This window comes from Podarcis muralis, chromosome 3 (genome assembly GCF_964188315.1).
Source record: "Podarcis muralis chromosome 3, rPodMur119.hap1.1, whole genome shotgun sequence".
Taxonomy (NCBI): Eukaryota; Metazoa; Chordata; class Lepidosauria; order Squamata; family Lacertidae; genus Podarcis; species Podarcis muralis.
The window spans coordinates 4,747,795-4,765,395 of record NC_135657.1 but is presented as its reverse complement, the minus strand read 5'-3'; the positions used below and the strand labels follow the sequence as shown (position 1 = coordinate 4,765,395).

Sequence of the window (17,601 nt, the reverse complement as noted above, 5' to 3'; positions counted from 1 at the left end):
ATCCTGTATACCTGAAGCAGCGTCTCCACCCCCCATCGTTCAGCCCGGACACTGAGATCCAGCACCAAGGGCCTTCTGGCGGTTCCCTCATTGCGAGAAGTAAGGCTACAGGGAACCAGGCAGAGGGCCTTCTCGGTAGTGGCGCCCACCCTGTGGAACGCCCTCCCAGCAGATGTCAAGGCAATAAACAACTATTTTACTTTTAAAAGACAACTGAAGGCAGCCCTCTTTAGGGAAGTTTTTAATGTCTGATGCTGTATTGTTTTTAATATTCAGTTGGAAGCCGCCCAGATGGCTGGGGAAACCCAGCCAGATGGGCGGGGTATAAATAATAAATTATTATTATTATTATTATTATTATTATTATTATTATTATTATTATTATTATTATTGGATTAGACAAAATCATGGAGGGAGGAGAGGGCTATCGATGGCTACTAGCTCTGCAGCAATGTTTTTGACTGCTGGAAGCCACGGGGGAGGAGAGTGAAATTGTGCTCAGATCCTGTTTGCTGGCTTCTCAAAGGCCTCTGATTGGCCCCTGCCCGATCTGACAAGCTCTTTTTACATTGGTATGTTTCTTATCAGTCAGTTCCCATTCCTCCCTCCCTCCTTCTCAGCGCTGCTGCTTGTCAGGGCAGAAGACGTGGCTGTTTTAGGTCCATTTTTTAAAAAAATGGAAAAGCCCGTTGGAAAAAAGGAGGGGTGCATCTCCCTGTACGAATCTGCCCATGTCCTCAGGTGTCAGCAATATCGAAAGCAACACGATGGCCAAAAACAATTACAGTATAGAAAACTTTATGAAATAATGCAAAACATCAAAACTATCAGACTGAAGTCCCTGAAAGTCCTTGAATCTTTCTTTCGAATTGATATAATGTACATGAGAATGAAAAATAGTCTGGAACAGTGCTCATGCGATTATATCAGGTGAGCAGCTTCTCTAGGTCCCATCGACACCTGAACCACACCTGGTAGTGACACAAGGCAGAGCCTTTTCCGTGGTTGCTCCCATACTGTGGAATTCCTTCCCAAGAGAGGCCAGACTGGCTCCCTCCTTGTTATCCTTCGGCTGGTAGGCTCAGACCTTCCTGTTCAGGAAATTAAGATGCAGGTGATGCTGATAATTGGGCTGCTCCTTAGGCAAACTGTACTTAACTGCTGTTTCTGAGCGTGTTTCCTAATGTATTTCAATTATTCCAACCTGTTTACTTTTATTATTTTTTTGCTTTGCATTTTATAATGCTGTTTTTAAATGCTGTAAGCTGCCTTGAAGCCCGACTTGGTGGGATATAAAGGCATTAAAAATAATAATAAGAGCAAAAACTTGCAAATCACAAACTTCAGCAGGAAGCAACAGCCTCTCTTGTTCTGTGGGCTGTTGGTTCTCTTTTCCCCAGAGGCAGAACTTTATACGTTCTCTTGCTTTTATTTTATTTTTAATTGTGGTTTTTTTAATTTAAAAAAATTGCATTGGGAAATATGCTCCAAAGGTGGGTTTCCCAGCCACTCTGGGCGGCTTCCAACAGAACACTAAAATACAATAACCTACTAAACATTAAAAGCTTCCCTAAACAGGGCTGCCTTCAGATGTCTTCTAAAAGTTTGGTAGTTATTTTTCTCTTTGACATCTGGTGGGAGGGTGTTCCACAGGGCGGGAGCCAGCACCGAGAAGGCTCTCTGTCTGGTTCCCTGCAACCTCACTTCTCGCAGTGAGGGAACCGCCAGAAGGCCCTTGGCGCTGGACCTCAGTGTCCGGGCAGAACGATGGGGGTAGAGATGCTCCTTCACGTATACTGGACCGAGGCTGTTTAGGGCTTTCAAGGTCAGCACCAACACTTTGAATTGTGCTTGGAAACGTACTGGGTGAGCGAGGATTTGAACCCTGGTCTCCCAGGTCCTTGTCCAACACTCTAACCCCTACACCACACCAATGCTTCATAGGTTCACAAACGAAATAAATAGTAGTATCTCCGGTCTCCCTTTTTTGTGGCTTCCTATTTCAGTTTGTTCGTAGTCAGTAGGCAGGCTGGTTCTGAGTCTGTTTACTTACACAGCAGTCCCCAGACACACACACACACACACACCTTTCTATTTTCATAGTGAGTTTTTAACCTTGCGTAACCCAAATTTGCATCGTGTCATCACTGCTGACTTCAGAGATTAGCCCTTTGCTTCCAGTCTGCAAGAGGGAGGCAGTCGCGAAACACGTACCAACCGCAGGTCAAAGGGGGAAGGGTTGGATGAGGCCACGGAAAATGCCACAGATACAGGGTGGCTCCATGTTCCAGGAAACACATCTGGCTCGACGGCTGCTGTTGCAAAAGTATAACTGCACCAGACAGGAGTTTGAACAGAATCTTGGCAAGAGCTCAGTGAAGCTGCCTGATCGTTGCTGCTGCTGCTGTTGTTTAGTCATTTATTTAGTTGTGTCCGACTCTTCGTGACCCCCTGGACCAGAGCACGCCAGGCACTCCTGTCTTCCACTGCCTCCTGCAGTTTGGTTAAACTCATGCTGGTCGCTTCGACAACACTGTCCCACCATCTCGTCCTCTGTCGTCCCCTTCTCCTTGTGCCCTCCATCTTTCCCAGCATCAGGGTCTTTTCCAGGGAGTCTTCTCTTCTCATGAGTGGCCAAAGTATTGGAGCCTCAGCTTCAGGATCTGTCCTTCCAGTGAGCACTCTGGGCTGATTTCCTTGTTGTAAAGGTAAAGGGACCCCTGACTGTTAGGTCCAGTCGTGGCCGACTCTGGGGTTGCGGTGCTCATCTCGCTTTACTGGCCGAGGGAGATGGTGTACAGCTTTCGGGTCACGTGGCCAGCAGGACTAAGCCGCTTCTGGTGAAACCAGAGCAGCGCACAGAAATGCCGTTTTCCTTCCCGCCAGAGCGGTACCTATTGATCTACTTGCACTTTGACATGCTTTCAAACTGCTAGGTTGGCAGGAGCAGGGACTGAGCAACAGGAGCTCACCCCGTTGCAGGGGTTCGAACCGCCGACCTTCTGATCGGCAAGCCCTAGGCTCTGTGGTTTAACCCACAGCGCCACCTGTGTCCCTTGTTGTAGATTTCCTTGTTGTAGAAAGGACTGTTGAGCTCTGGCCACTCTTAAATTGCAAGGGGGTTCACTTTGCTTTCCTCCTCTGTGTTTGTTTGTTTGTGTGTGTGTTCTTGAAATTCTTGAGCTGTTTTTAGGATTGAAGAGCATTTTTCTTTGGATTTTAGCCCAGGAAATAAACTGCCACAGGGGACCAGATTAAGCCGACCAGAGGGCCGGGTTAGGCCACCAGGCCGGACTTTGGACATGCCTGATTTAGTCCAAGGCAGGAACCACAAGGGGGAGAGGCTGATCTCCTTCCCCCACTTAATTTTCAACTCAAAATCACACTTTCCAATACTTTTTCCCCCCTTTTAAACAACCTGGATTTTTTTAGGGGAGAGATGAAGAGAATCAGCTGTGTCTTTGCTGCTGCGGGTGAAAGCACAGGTTGTGGAGGGGGGTTTGCTTGGTTTTTTAAACTAGAAAACGGCTGCCGTGCTAAGGATTAAGCTGTATCCCTTCTTGCCCCACGCTGGGTCTGCCCAGCCTGAGCTGTGTGTGTTTGTGTGTGTGTGTCCCTTCCTTAAACCAAAATCGGTCTGGACTGGCAGTAAGTCAAAGCAGATGAGAAAGAGCCTAGAATCACCGAATCACAGAATTGTAGAGATAGAAAGGGACACCAAGGACCATTTAGTCCAGGGGTGCCCAAACTTTTTTCAAAGAGGGCCAGATTCGATGAAGTGGACATGCGTGGGGGTCAACCAAAGTTGTTGACTTTTTTTAGGATTGAAGTTGTTGAGGTTTTCTTTGAATTTCCCCCCAAAGTTGTGGAGCTTTTTTTAAGATTGAAGTTCTTGAGCTGTTTTTAGGATTGAAGAGCATTTTTCTTTGGATTTTAGCCCAGGAAATAAACTGCCACAGGGGGCCAGATTAAGCCGACCAGAGGGCCGGGTTAGGCCACCAGGCCGGACTTTGGACATGCCGGATTTAGTCCAAGGCAGGAACCACAAGGGGGAGAGGCTGATCTCCTTCCCCCACTTAATTTTCAACTCAAAACCACACTTTCCAATACTTTTTTTCCCCCTTTTAAACAGCCTGGATTTTTTTCGGGGAGAGATGAAGAGAATCAGCTGTGTCTTTGCTGCTGTGGGTGAAAGCACAGGTTGTGGAGGGGGGCTTGCTTGGTTTTTTAAACTAGAAAACGGCCGCTGTGCTAAGGATTAAGCTGTATCCCTTCTTGCCCCACGCTGGGTCTGCCCTGCCTGAGCCTGTGTGTATCGGAAAGCTCTGGAGGAAGACACCTGAGTCGTTGCTCAGGTAATTGATGAGCTTTTATTCCCAGGCTCAACACAATTTCCAAGAGCTACAGCTTTTGGTTTTTTTCTGACAGCAACCTAGAAGGCCATGTCAGCCTGGCCTTGTACCCAGTAGTGCCTGGCATCACTTCTTCTTCTTCTTCTTCTTCTTACTACTACTACTACTACTACTACTACTACTATTTATACCCCACCCATCTGGCTGGGTTTCCCCAGCCACTCTGGGCAGCTTCCAACTGAGTACAGTGGTACCTCGGGTTAAGTACTTAATTCATTCCAGAGGTCCGTACTTAACCTGAAACTGTTCTTAACCTGAAGCACCACTTTAGCTAATGGGGCCTCCCGCTGCCGCCGCGCTGCCGGAGCCCGATTTCTGTTCTTATCCTGAAGCAAAGTTCTTAACCTGAAGCACTATTTCTGGGTTAGCGGAGTCTGTAACCTGAAGCGTATGTAACCTGAAGCGTATGTAACCTGAGGTACCACTGTATTTAAAACACAATACAGCATTAAACATTAAAAACATCCCTAAACAGGGCTACCTTCAGATAAATCCATTTAATCCACATAAATACAATGTTTTAATTCTTTCTTTCTTTTTAACCCAGGCACTGGTTTTATGCGGAGGGCGGGAGGGAGAAAAACACGCACCCCTCTTGATTCCGCAGTTCCTTTTGCTTCTTGCCAGCGTTTCGGTGCCAGCGCATACCTGGCCGGCTTAGTCACGTTGCACAATTATTCAGCTCTGTACCTGCCTCAAGTATTTCATTAGCTTTGATTGTTTACCCCCTGTTTGGAGGTGAAATCTTGGGCAGCTTTCTCGGGTGGAGGGGCTTAGAGTCATAACTCTCCCTTTTGCCTACTCTTCCCCCTCTTCTCCCGATCCGAAATACCCTCCCAGGCTTGCTCCAGAGCTACAGCTTCCGGGGTTTCATTGATTAAAAGCTAAATGAAACCTGATTTGTAGCCTGCTGCGTGTCTCCCAAGAAGGCTCCAGGGCAGCTTAGAACACAATAAAGGCAGCAATTAAACTGAGCAGGGCCTTCCGAGTAGTGGCACTCGGGCTACGGAAAACTCGTAGAACTAGCTACTATTGTTACAGTTTTCAGGGAAATGAGGAAGACCCTTTAAAATGTTTCCTTCAAGTTGACCTTGGGGTGGTGGTGTGGATAATAATAATAATAATAATTTTTATTTATACCCTGGTCTCATGAGACAGAGTGTTCCACCAGGCCGGAGCCAGTGTTGAGAAGGCCCTGGCTCTGGTTGAGGCTAATCTGATTTCCTTAGGGCCTAGGACCTCTAGGGTGTTGCTCTTTATGGACCTAAAGGTCCTCCGTGGGGCATACCAGTAGAGGCGGTCCCAGAGGTACAAGGGTCCTAGGCCGTGCAGGGCTTTAAAGGTCAAAAGCAGCACCTTAAATCTGACCCTGTACTCCACCGGGATGATGCTTGGTTTTAAGGTTTTAAAAAAATTGAATTCTGTGGAGGTTAATAGCCTTTGATAGCCCTCTCCTCCTCCGTGGATCTGTCCAATCCTCTTTCAAAGCCATCCCAGTCTCCTGTGGCAAGGAGTTCCACAGTCCAACTATTTGCTGTGTGAATAAGTTCTTTTTTTTGTGGGGCTACCTTTGAAGGTGACCCGGAAACTGCAATTAATCCAGAATGCGGCAGCGAGACTAGTCACTTGGAGCGGCCGCCGGGACCACATAACACCGGTCCTGAGAGATCTGCATTGGCTCCCAGTACATTTCCGAGCACAATTCAAAGTAGGGCTTTAAAGCCCTAAACGGCCTCGGTCCAGTATACCTGAAGGAGCATCTCCACCCCCATCGTTCTACCCGGACACTGAGGTCCAGCGCCGAGGGCCTTCTGGCGGTTCCCTCACTGCGAGAAGTGAGGTTGCAGGGAACCATGCAGAGGGCCTTCTTGGTGGTGGTGCCCGCCCTGTGGAACGCCCTCCCATCAGATGTCAAGGAGATAAAGAACTACCTGATATTTAGAAGACATCTGAAAGCAGCCCTGTTTAGGGAAGTTTTTATTATTTCATGCTGTATTGTTTTTAACACTCGATTGGGAGCTGCCCAGAGTGGCTGGGGAAAACCAGCCAGATGGGCGGGGTATAAATAATAAATTATTATTATAAATTATTATTTGTTCTGGTTGGCTTTCACTGTGTCCTGTGGCAGGGAGTTCCACAGTCCAACTATTTGCTGCGTGAATAAGTCCTTTTATTTGTTCTGAATCTTCCCACGTCCGGCTTTCCTGGAAGTCAACGAGTTATTACAGTGTGATGAGAGAGGGAGGGAACATTTCCCCTACCCAATTCCTGCACGCCTTGTGTAGAGAAAAGCTGCGGCTATGAGCCCTTTCCACTCCATTTCTATCCCTTCCTCCAAGGAGACAGAGCTACCTCCTTTTTTCCGCCCTCATCCCCTTGGGCCTAGATTGGGCCGATAAGCCACTTGCCTCAGGTCCGAACCTGCGTTTTCCCACATCCGAACCAGCCGTTCTCACCGCTGCCTCCCCAGATTTAATGAGGGTTGTTATGAAAAGCTTAAATTCAGCAAAACAATTAGGAGTGGTAGGGATGAGGGTGGGGAGGGGGGAGGCAGAGATAAAAACAATGTTAATGATGCCCAGTGGCGACGCGTGACCTAGATTTCGCAGGCAAAGTGTGCAGATCCGGCAGCCTTTTCCCTGCACCTTGTTTCGGCTGCGATCGCTCTCCGCCGCAACCCAACATCGCCGGTGTGCAGCTCCCTTCCAAAGCACGCCAGGCGAGAGGGGGGATTTTTAAAAAAAATCATTTTTTTTTTATTGATTTTCCACATTTATGACAAATATAACATATAAAACACACAAATGAAAACACATTACACTACTAAAAGGAAAAAGCAAGAAAAATATAAACACTTATTACAGTGGTACCTCAGGTTACATACGCTTCAGGTTACATACGCTTCAGGTTACACACTCCGCTAACCCAGAAATAGTGCTTCAGGTTAAGAACTTTGCTTCAGGATAAGAACAGAAATCGTGCTCTGGCGGCGCGGCGGCAGCAGGAGGCCCCATTAGCTAAAGTGCTTCAGGTTAAGAACAGTTTCAGGTTAAGAACAGAACTCCGGAACGAATTAAGTACTTAACCCGAGGTACCACAGTACTTCTAAAACCCATTTTAACTTTCATCGTTATCTGACTTCCTCAAATCCCCACAACTGAATTTCATTGTATCACCTTGTAACAGTTCTCCAAAACCATCTTTCTAACAAAATTAACTCCTTCGATTTACTATCTTCTTCTCTTTTCTTATTAGTCTAAATCCATAATACTTTACAACTCATTCTTATTCTACGATACGATATCTTTATTGTCATTGATTCCCATACAGAACAATGAAACTGAAAAATCTACATAAGACATTCAAAAACCCCTAAAAACTCCGAAACCCCATTTTAAAATACAATACACTATATAGACTCCTTATGCTGCGTTTAGAACCAGAATTGCAAATCCTAAGCCTATTTGATAGTTTCAAGTGACTTCTAATTATCTTATATTACAATATTTAGCTAGATAATCTTTAAATTTCTTCCAATCTTCTTGGTGTTCCTCTTCTTTCTGATCGCGGATTCTTCCAGTCAGGTCGGCCAGCTCCAAAAAGTCCAACATGGCGAGAGGGAGGATTGCTCGGTCGTGGGGAGCATGCTTTGCTTGCAGAAAGCTCTGGGTTCAAGTCTGCCCACGTACCCTCCCAGCATCTGCAGTTAGAAGCAAAGCCTTTTCTCTTGCTGAGATCCTGGAAGGCAGCCGTCAGCCAGAAAGATCAGTACAGGGGTACCTTGGTTCTCGAACTTAGTCCGTTCCAGAAGTCCGTTCCAAAACCAAAGCGTTCCAATACCAAGGCGCGCTTTCCCATAGAAAGCAATGCAAAAAGGATTCATCCGTTCCAGACTTTTAAAGACAATCCCTAAAACAGCAATTTAACATTAATTTTGCTGTCTAACGAGACCATTAATGCATAAAATGAAAGCAAGAATCAAAGTAGTGTACTATAAAATAAATAAGACAGTATTGTAGATGATTAAAAAAAAAAATCTTACCTGCGCTGATGATAGTCATTGTTTGGATAGGGGGCTTTTATCCATTTCCGCAGTCACACAATCAATCAAACAATCAATCAATTAATCAATTAATCAATAGCTGAACTGAGTTCCACACAGTCACAAAAACAAGTTAACCGAAAAAGCCTCAAAAATAAAAACACAAAATAAATAGCAAAAAGAAAAGCGCCAAACTTAATGTGTTTCGGAAGTCCAGGAATGTTTGAAAACCAAGGCGCAGCTTCTGATTGGTGCAGGCGCCCCAGAAACCATAGCAGACAGCTGCATTGGACGTTCGGCTTCCGAAAAATGTTCAAAAACCGGCTTATAAACTAAAGCGTTTTCGGCAGAGGCAAAAAATAGCAAGCAAAGGCAGTTGCCTGATATCAATTGGCAGGGAGTTCCAAAGTGCAGATGCTGGACTTTCTTGAAGAAGGCTGCTCTTTCGTTCTAAGGTTGAAAACCACGAGCTATTTGCCAACATGGGTGGATATAGAAGTTGGCTGCTCTTTGGGGGGTTTACTTGTGTGTAGCAAAATGTGTGTCAAGTCGAGCGGAGGGCGAGTTCCTTCTGCAAGAAATCTGTTCCCTCTGTTGTCCCACATTCTTACCCCGTGACCTCACTTCCCAGGACAGCCTCGGCGGCAACAGCAAAACCGCCATGGTCGCTACAGTGAGCCCTGCAGCTGATAATTACGACGAGACCCTCTCCACCTTGCGGTACGCCGACCGGGCCAAGAACATCGTCAACCACGCCGTGGTGAATGAAGACCCCAACGCCCGGATCATCCGGGAACTGCGGGAGGAAGTGGAGAAACTTAGGGAACAGCTCACCAAAGCCGAGGTGGGTTTGCTGTGTGGAATGAGTTTCCTTGGTCCTGCAGTGCCCAGTTAGCCGATTAAATAGAACTTCTGTTTTTTCTAATGGACTGATTTACTGTATTTTCACTCCACAGGACGCACCTTTTTCCTCCTCAAAAGGAGAAATGTCTGTGCGTCTTATGGAGCGAATGTGTGGTCGATCGCTGGCTCCCTTGCCCAGGCCTCCATTGTTGAATGTTCTGCAGACGGAGGCCGTTTCTTTCCCCAGCGACATGGGACTGGCTGATTAGATTATCTGTCTGGAAACTGTAGAAAGGGATCCCTTTCCTCTCCTAAAGAAGCTGCAGAACTTTGAGTTGAACCCCATAAAAACAGGATTTTTCCCCCTTTGCAAAGTAAGCTCAACAACTTTGAACTGATCCTCAAAAAAGGGGGCTTTTCCCGACTGCAAAAGAAGCTGCACAACTGTGACCTGACCTCCCCCCCCAAAAAACGGGGCTGTCAGAGACTGCCTCCAGGTCCCAGCTCACAGAGGACCAACGCTAGCCAGTAGTAATGTACAAAAGTCTTTATTGCAGTACAGTTTCCATTTTCAAGCCCTAGCGTGCGTCTCTACGTCTAGAGACTAGACCGGCGAAGCTCCGTCTGAATCTCCGCCCCCTGTACACCAGCTTAAGACTCTAACCTTACTCCACCTCTTCCGTCTCTCCTTCCGCCTCTGGGTCCTACTACCCCCCGAGGTCCCTTCCTTCCTGGACGCTTCGGACGCGGACCCCTCTGACTCTTCCCCCTCCCTTCGGCGGGCTTTAGGACCTGGCTCCCTTTCCGGGCTGCTCACTGCGCCACCCTCTTGTACGTTTGAACTTGGCGCGCGCGCCCAGTCTCCGACCTTCCTTTTGACCGTTTCCTCGCTCTCTGATGCAGGCGTGGCCAATCCTGACTCATGTCCTTCCGCTGACGGAGAGCTGCCTGATGCCGATACCTGGGACTCCTCCCCCCTACTGCTCTTTGGTGGGGAAGCTGGTCCCGATTTCCAACTGCTGCTCTCTGAGTCCCCTCTGGCCCCTCCTTCCTGGGGTGTTCCCCTTGGCAACCCCTTTGCTCTGACCACGGGAGCCCCCTTCTGTGAATCCTCCGATTCACTGGAAAGACTTAGAGACCTAGGGCGGCTGTCATCGCTAACCTCTCCCTCGGATTCCTCCCCCTCGGTCTCTATCTCCTCCCTTTCCTGTGCCTCTGCTCCTGAACCCCTGACAGGGGCTTTCCCGCTTTCCTCCTCTAAAAACTAGGTGCGTCTTATGGAGCGAAAAATACGGTGACTGTCCGCAAAGACCAGCACCAGAATTTGCAAATATATTTAGTTCCTTGCCAACATTGTTTGCTGGCGGAAGGTGACACCTGAGAAGAGGCACCCTCTGTTTTCACGCAGAAGCGAAGGCCTCTTTTGTCATAGCTCCTTCTGGGTCCGATAAATGCAACTCTAAAAAAAGGTGCTCATTCATAGGCAAAATTCATGCAACTATGAGTTCCTTTAATTGAGTGACAGCCCTCCAATTTACAGCTCATTAAAGAGTTCCCGTAAAGTTGTTTTGTTTCAGCCAGGAATCTCAAACCTCTCTCATGGGTTGTTGGTGGGTTGTGGTTTTTTTGAGGTTTGTTTTCCTGCTCTTTTGGCAACCCAAAGTCCCCCTCTGCCGGCACCTTTTAACTCCCCTCACCTTGGCACAGACCTTGGCCATCTTATAACTGTTTGTTTTGCACTAATAAGGTCACGTTTTGCAAGGCTGGTTCTTTTCCCATGCCGGTGCCCTCAGCTAAAACCTCACGCATCACGGCTGCCGATTCCTGAGCGCAGCATCTTTGGTTCCTTTTCTCAGCAACTCGGATCACAGTGATAAGAGAGCTGGGAGCGCCCCCCCCCCCAGCCTTAAGCAGTGGTATTTGTGAGAAATATTCCTTCTCCAGCTTTCTCTCCCCTTTCCTTTCTGCGACTTCACAGGCTATGAAGTCTCCAGAACTGAAGGACCGCTTGGAGGAGTCTGAGAAACTTATCCAGGAGATGACTGTGACCTGGGAGGAGAAACTGAGAAAAACGGAGGAGATCGCACAGGTCTGTATTTCTGTTTTGAGGGGGGCTGGGGGTGCAAATAATCAAATAATCCCTTCACATGACTTTATGGTATTTTGGGGGTAAGCTGGCCAATTCATGCTCTGCAAATGGGTCTTTGCTTAATTCCTGGGGTGGTTGTTTTCCAAGGGAGATTATTACTGCTTTCGGAAACAAAGGACGTGTTTACTGGCAAACAGATTTATTACGGCATTAGCTTTCGTGGACTAGATACCACTTTGTTTGTTTTGTTCGTTCGTTATTTCCGATTTGTAATCCGATCTCCCTCCCCGAAGGGGAGGTGGCAAATGATAATAGAATTACACAAAAATGATGGTAAAAGCGAAGATAACATATTGCAGACTGTAGTTAAAACCAGCAGTGGAAAAACCTCATAAAACTCTCAACTGGATAAATGTAGAAGACGCATTTACATCCCCCCTGGGAGGGAGTTCCACAGAGGAGGGGACACCACCAAGAGTGCCCTGCGTGCGTCAGGTACCCTCTTCTTGTTAGTCCTCCTTGCAGGAGGATGAGTTGGGCGTCATCCCCAGATCATAAATTTGGAGGGTCCTGGTGAAGGTACTGCTTTGTAGTCATTTAGTACATTTTACGCTTGATCTCCTTCCGCAGGGCCTGTAGGACAGAGCTATTCCGCCTGGCCTTCAATTTGAATTAGCCTGATCCTCTATGCCCTTTTCCCTTTATTTTTCTGTGAAGAAACCCTTTTTGGGACCCCACATTTAAATTCGTCCCTGGTTTCCTTGCTGGCCCTAGTAGGACCAACTTGGCCGGTTAGCCCTGGTGATCATTTGATGTCTACTTACTGGGTCCCCCGCCCCTGAAATGATCCCTGAAATTTTTGAATTTTATTGATATTGATGCTGCATTTTATGTTGCATTTTATGCTGTTTTTAAGTTGCATTTTAATCAATGTTTTATATTTTCTGTTAGCCGCCCTGAGCTCGGTTTTTAAACCGGGAAGGGCGGGGTATAAATAAAAATTTATTATTATTTATTATACTAACTTCTTCAGTAGAAACCAATAGCTTCTAGGTCTTGGGAATATCGGTTATATGGTCACTTTTTGCCTCTCTGTGTCATAACCAGACAGAGGGACACGGGTGGCGCTGTGGGTTAAACCACAGAGCCTAGGACTTGCCGATCAGAAGGTCGGCGGTTCAAATCCCCGCGATGGGGTGAGCTCCCGTTGCTCGGTCCCTGCTCCTGCCAACCTAGCAGTTCTAAAGCACATCAAAGTGCAAGTAGATAAATTGGCGGGAAGGTAAATGGCGTTTCTGTGCGCTGCTCTGGTTCGCCAGAAGCGGCTTAGTCCTGCTGGCCACATGACCTGGAAGCTGTACGCCGGCTCCCTCGGCCAGTAAAGCGAGATGAGCGCCGCAACCCCAGAGTCGGTCACGACTGGACCTAATGGTCAGGGGTCACTTTACCTTTACCATAACCAGGCAGCAGCATTCTGTGCTAGCTAAAGCTTCCACCTTCAAGGTTAGCCCCATGTAGAGTGCATTGTAGTAATCCAATTTGGAGCTTGTTGGACCACTGAGGCCATACTCTCCCTGTCCGGAATTGGCCCTCCCTGCATGGATTACCCCTTGCAACTAAGGCTAAGTACCCCTAAGCTGCATGCCTGTTCGCTCAGTACCCTGGTTCCCAAATCTGAGACCAGGTTGACCTCACAGGACCCTCTGTCTTGCCAGGATTTAATTTCAGTTTAGGGACGCTGGTGGAGCTGTGATCCAAACCACTGAGCCTCTTGGGCTTGCTGATTGAAAGGTTGGCGGTTCGAATCCCGCGACAGGGTGAGCTCCCGTTGCTCTGTCCCAGCTTCTGCCAACCTAGCAGTTCGAAAGCATACCAGCGCAAGTAGATAAATAGGTACCGCTGCAGCGGGAAGGTAAATGGCATTTATGTGCGCTCTGGTTTCCATCACGGTGTTCCGTTGCGCCAGAAGCAGTTCAGTCCTGCTGGCCACATGACTCCGAAAGCTGTCTGTGGACAAACGCCGGCTCCCTTTGCCTGAAAAGCGAGATGAGTGCTGCAACCGCATAGTCGTCTTTACCTTTTCCCTGCCTTTTAACTTCAGTTTATTGGCCTTCACCCAGTCCATCATTCCTCCCCAATCCCCTAACTCGTAATATTTCCCAATCCCCTTTCTCGTAATATTTTTGTTCCTTTGTGCAGGAGCGGCAAAAGCAGCTCGAAAGCCTTGGCATCTCTCTCCAGTCTTCTGGGATCAAAGTTGGCGATAACAAGTGCTTCCTGGTGAATCTTAACGCAGATCCCGCTCTCAACGAGCTCCTCGTCTACTACTTAAAGGTGAAATGCCGGAACATTACACGGGGTCATTTCCAAACGAAAGCTTGCTCCCCTCGGGTGTGGGTTCAGTTCATGAATCCCACTCTGGCAGAATCTGGCAGCCATGATTCTACACTTTTATGAATTACCTTGGTTTGCGAACGCCTCTGCCGGTACCTTTTAACCCCTCTCACCTTGGCACAGACCTTGGCCATCTTATAACTGCTTGATTTGCACTAATGAAGTCACATTGGGGCAGTTGCACAAACAGTCTGATGATCTCCGTGGTCCCAGATTCATTCCCCAATATTTCCAGCTAGGGCTGGGGAAGACTGCCCTCTGCCTGAATCTTCAGAGAGCAGCTGCCAGTCCGTGCAAGCAATGCAGAGCCAGATGGACCATTGGTCGTTGCAAGACCTCCCTCTTTAAGGAGAGTTTGCTTTGCAGTGAGGCGTTCTCAAAGTAAAGGAAGGATTGAACTCTGATTAATAAGAATACACACAGAGGCTTAAACCAGCAAGACTCTGGGAAGGGTGCGTATAATAATCTCTGTCTCTCCACCCCCTGGCCCAGGTCGTTTTATTCACAAAAGATCTTTTACAGAGTGTTCGCAAGAACCAATCAGATTTCTTCTGAGCATTTCAACAAGCCCCACGTGGGGACAAAGTTAAACTACCAAAACTAATTAAGCACACATATTTCTGGGGTAAACAAAGAACAGAACTACAAAGGAATGCATTTGGCAACCCCTGAGGTAATAAAGAAGCAATACACATGATAAGAAGGATGGCCAGGAAGACAGCGATCATTATCACCTTCAGGTGAGATCTGTTTCCTGGCCCTAAGATTAACATCCTAAGATTAACATATCAGAAAAGCTACATCAAAGAAACTGCCCACTGTCTTTGATGGCCCAGGATGCATGCCTGGCGAAGCAACTGGGAGTGCACATGACTGGTCAAGAAAGAGAAATGGGACAGGGATGCAGAGGTGTGGATTGATCAAAAATCATATCAAAATAGTTTAAACCCAGTCAACGCAATGCTTTCATTGCTGACACAGATGGCTTACTCTATATTTATTATAATTCCTCATAGCAATCCCACCTGATCACTACATGCAGCAGCTGAAAGAATGCAGAGCTGGGAGGGTTCCTCAGACCCCCCCTTGCTTGCTTGCTTGGTAAGAAGCAACAAAAGAGCTGATCCGAGTCTTTTGGAGTGGATCCGGAGAACTTCCCGGAGGTGTAGGTGTCTGGGCTGTGACTCAAAAGTGCTTCGTCAGCTCACACACACACACACACACACAGAGAAAAAAACACCCGTTTCTGAGCCTGAAGGCGCAGCAAGAATGCCTTGGCAGCGAGACAAATTCAGGAGGGTGACCTTGAGTCGCTTGCAGAAGGATCGGGTTTCCTCTTGGCGCCCTGATAAGTTAGAGGTCAGGAGAATATAGGGAGGGGCGAGAAAGAGGAAGCCGGCGCTTTCAGATCCTGGTGCGATAGAGAGGAATAAACAAGGTCCTCCTTATTTCATGCAGTCCGTCCTCTAGGAAAAGAGTCGGCAGGTGTTCTGAAGCCAGCGGACCTGATCCAGTATATGTTATTCCCAGGAATCTCTGCAAAGAAACTCACAGCGCCGCCTCGGCCTCCTCTGCTGTCGTCCGCCTTACGTCACAGATTTGCTTCTCCTCTGACAAATGAAAAATAATTTTAAAAGGCTGGATTTTTGCTCTTGCAATCAAGGGAGACGTCAGCAGTTGGAGAGGACAATAAATCTTGGTCCCGTTTCATGGCATCCTAGTTTCATGTCGGTGGCAAGGAGAGGAAGCTAGAGGGGTGGCAGGAAGAAAGAGAGAATAGGGGGTGATGCAGAGGGGGGCCCCTACTCAATTTTGGGGGGTACGTTAGCAGAATTTTTTTCCCTGATACAGTATAAGATTCAGGGCAGATTGTTCACAAGTTAGTACGGACACTGAAAGCTGCCTTATACTGAGCCAGACCCACTGGCTCAGTTATAGTTTTATTTCTTTTCGTATTTTAGTAGATATGGGTGTGTGTTTTTTACATTCTTTTAATCCCATAGATGGGGACGTGGGTGGCGCTGTGGGTTAAACCACAGAGCCTAGGACTTGCCGATCAGAAGGTCGGCGGTTCGAATCCCCGCGATGGGGTGAGTTCCCGTTGTTTGGTCCCTGCTCCTGCCAACCTAGCAGTTCGAAAGCACGTCAAAGTGCAAGTAGATAACTAGGTACCGCTCCGGCGGGAAGGTACACGACTGGACCTAATGGTCAGGGGTCCCTTTACCTTTAATCCCATAGATAGTGTGTGTGTGTGTGTGTGTGTGTGTGTGTGTGTGTGTGTGTGTGTGTCTGTGTGTGTATACCATATATATATATATATATATATATATATATATATATATATATATATGCAGGTTTTGGTGTCCTCGGGTGTCTTCCCGTGTAAAAGTTGGGGTGTCTAGGCGACGTTTCGACGAGGTCTCACTCGTCATCTTCAGGCTGGTGCTTTCGGCTTCTTGTTACTGGAACAGAGCAGGATCTCAGTGTTTGAGTTCCTATAAATACTGTTGAGGAGGTGTGGCCTCTAATGTTCTTGGGCAGAGAGGAAGTTCCCAGGCTAGTGTGCCTTTTCTTCTTTTGTTTCTTAATTACTTGAGGGATATCTTGAGTGATTTCTTGAGTTGTATCCTGAGTACCACTTAGGTGGGTCATTAGGTGTGGATTAGTTGCTAAAGCCTTTGTGTCTTGACCTCTTGAACTTTGTGAAGAGTTTTTCTGGGAAGATGGTTGTACTGCATTTTGTTGTGCTCTGGCTTGGCTTCGTGTATAGGGGCGAGCTGTGGTTTTGTGGTCTGTGCCAGCCAGATCTGTGTAGGGATTGCAGGGGGGTGCAGCATCCGGAGGTGCCACCATGGTTTGGCTACTGGATGGTATCTGTAATTCATCTGTGGAGAGGGTCTGGGTTTGGGTCTGGTGTGGTTGATTGGTGATGGCGTTCTGTGTGCCTCTGGCTCTGGTGTCAGTTTTTGTGGGGAGGGCTAATTTCCAGATGTCTGGCAAGCGGGATGTGTCGTCACGCTTGTTCATGTTGTGAGGGTGTTTCTCTATCTCGATGGATGACGAGTGAGACCTCGTCGAAACGTCGCCTAGACACCCCAACTTTTACACGGGAAGACACCCGAGGACACCAAAACCTGCATTCCTGTACCCGTGAAAATCTACGAAAGCATATATATATATATATATATATATACACACACACACTCACACACACACGTTTATATATATATATTGCCAACAACCAAAACACAAACAACGAAAACAAACAGTGAAAACCCCCAGGTGGCTGATACATTGGGTATACATAATCAATAATAACATATTCAAATCAACCATATGTACAATTCTATACACCTTAACACTCCTCTCTCCACAAGGTTTATTTAACTTTTAACATTTTTATTGCCCCATATTGTTCAAACCTGCCAAAATAATCCAATATTTTCTCAAACCAACCCGCCTCCTTCTCACTGACCTTAAACCCTTTCATTTTATGTATCTTCAATCCCATAGAGAGTTTAATTACCTTTTTAACAGTTGCCATAGAGAGAGAGAGAGAGTTGCGTATTATCTGTGTAGGTTTACATTTCTGTGAGCCACCTGGAGTCCTGGTTCTGGGGTGAAAGAAGGATATAATCAAATGTAACAACAACAACAGATATCCTGACTGGCAGCAGCTCTCCAGGGTTTCAGGCTGGGGCCTCTGGGGCTGCCTGGGATTGAATTTGGGATTTTTCGGGTGCATAGAATCGTAGAATTGGAAGGGACCCCATGGGTCATCTAGCCCAACCCTGCAGGTGCTCTGCCATTGAGCTATGGCT

The 17,601-nt window shown here is 47.2% G+C and overlaps 1 protein-coding gene across 3 annotated transcripts in view; it reads left to right on the top strand.

Moving 5' to 3' along the window:
* The window catches only part of KIF13B (kinesin family member 13B), a 179,939-nt gene that overhangs the window by 83,305 nt on the left and 79,033 nt on the right, over positions 1-17,601 (top strand). For all 3 annotated transcript variants that reach the window (XM_077925405.1, XM_077925406.1, XM_028725207.2), the window contains exons 11-13: positions 9,086-9,298; positions 11,276-11,386; positions 13,586-13,720. In XM_077925405.1, the coding sequence (XP_077781531.1) occupies positions 9,086-9,298; positions 11,276-11,386; positions 13,586-13,720 (459 nt within the window). The remainder of the gene's footprint in view (positions 1-9,085; positions 9,299-11,275; positions 11,387-13,585; positions 13,721-17,601) is intronic.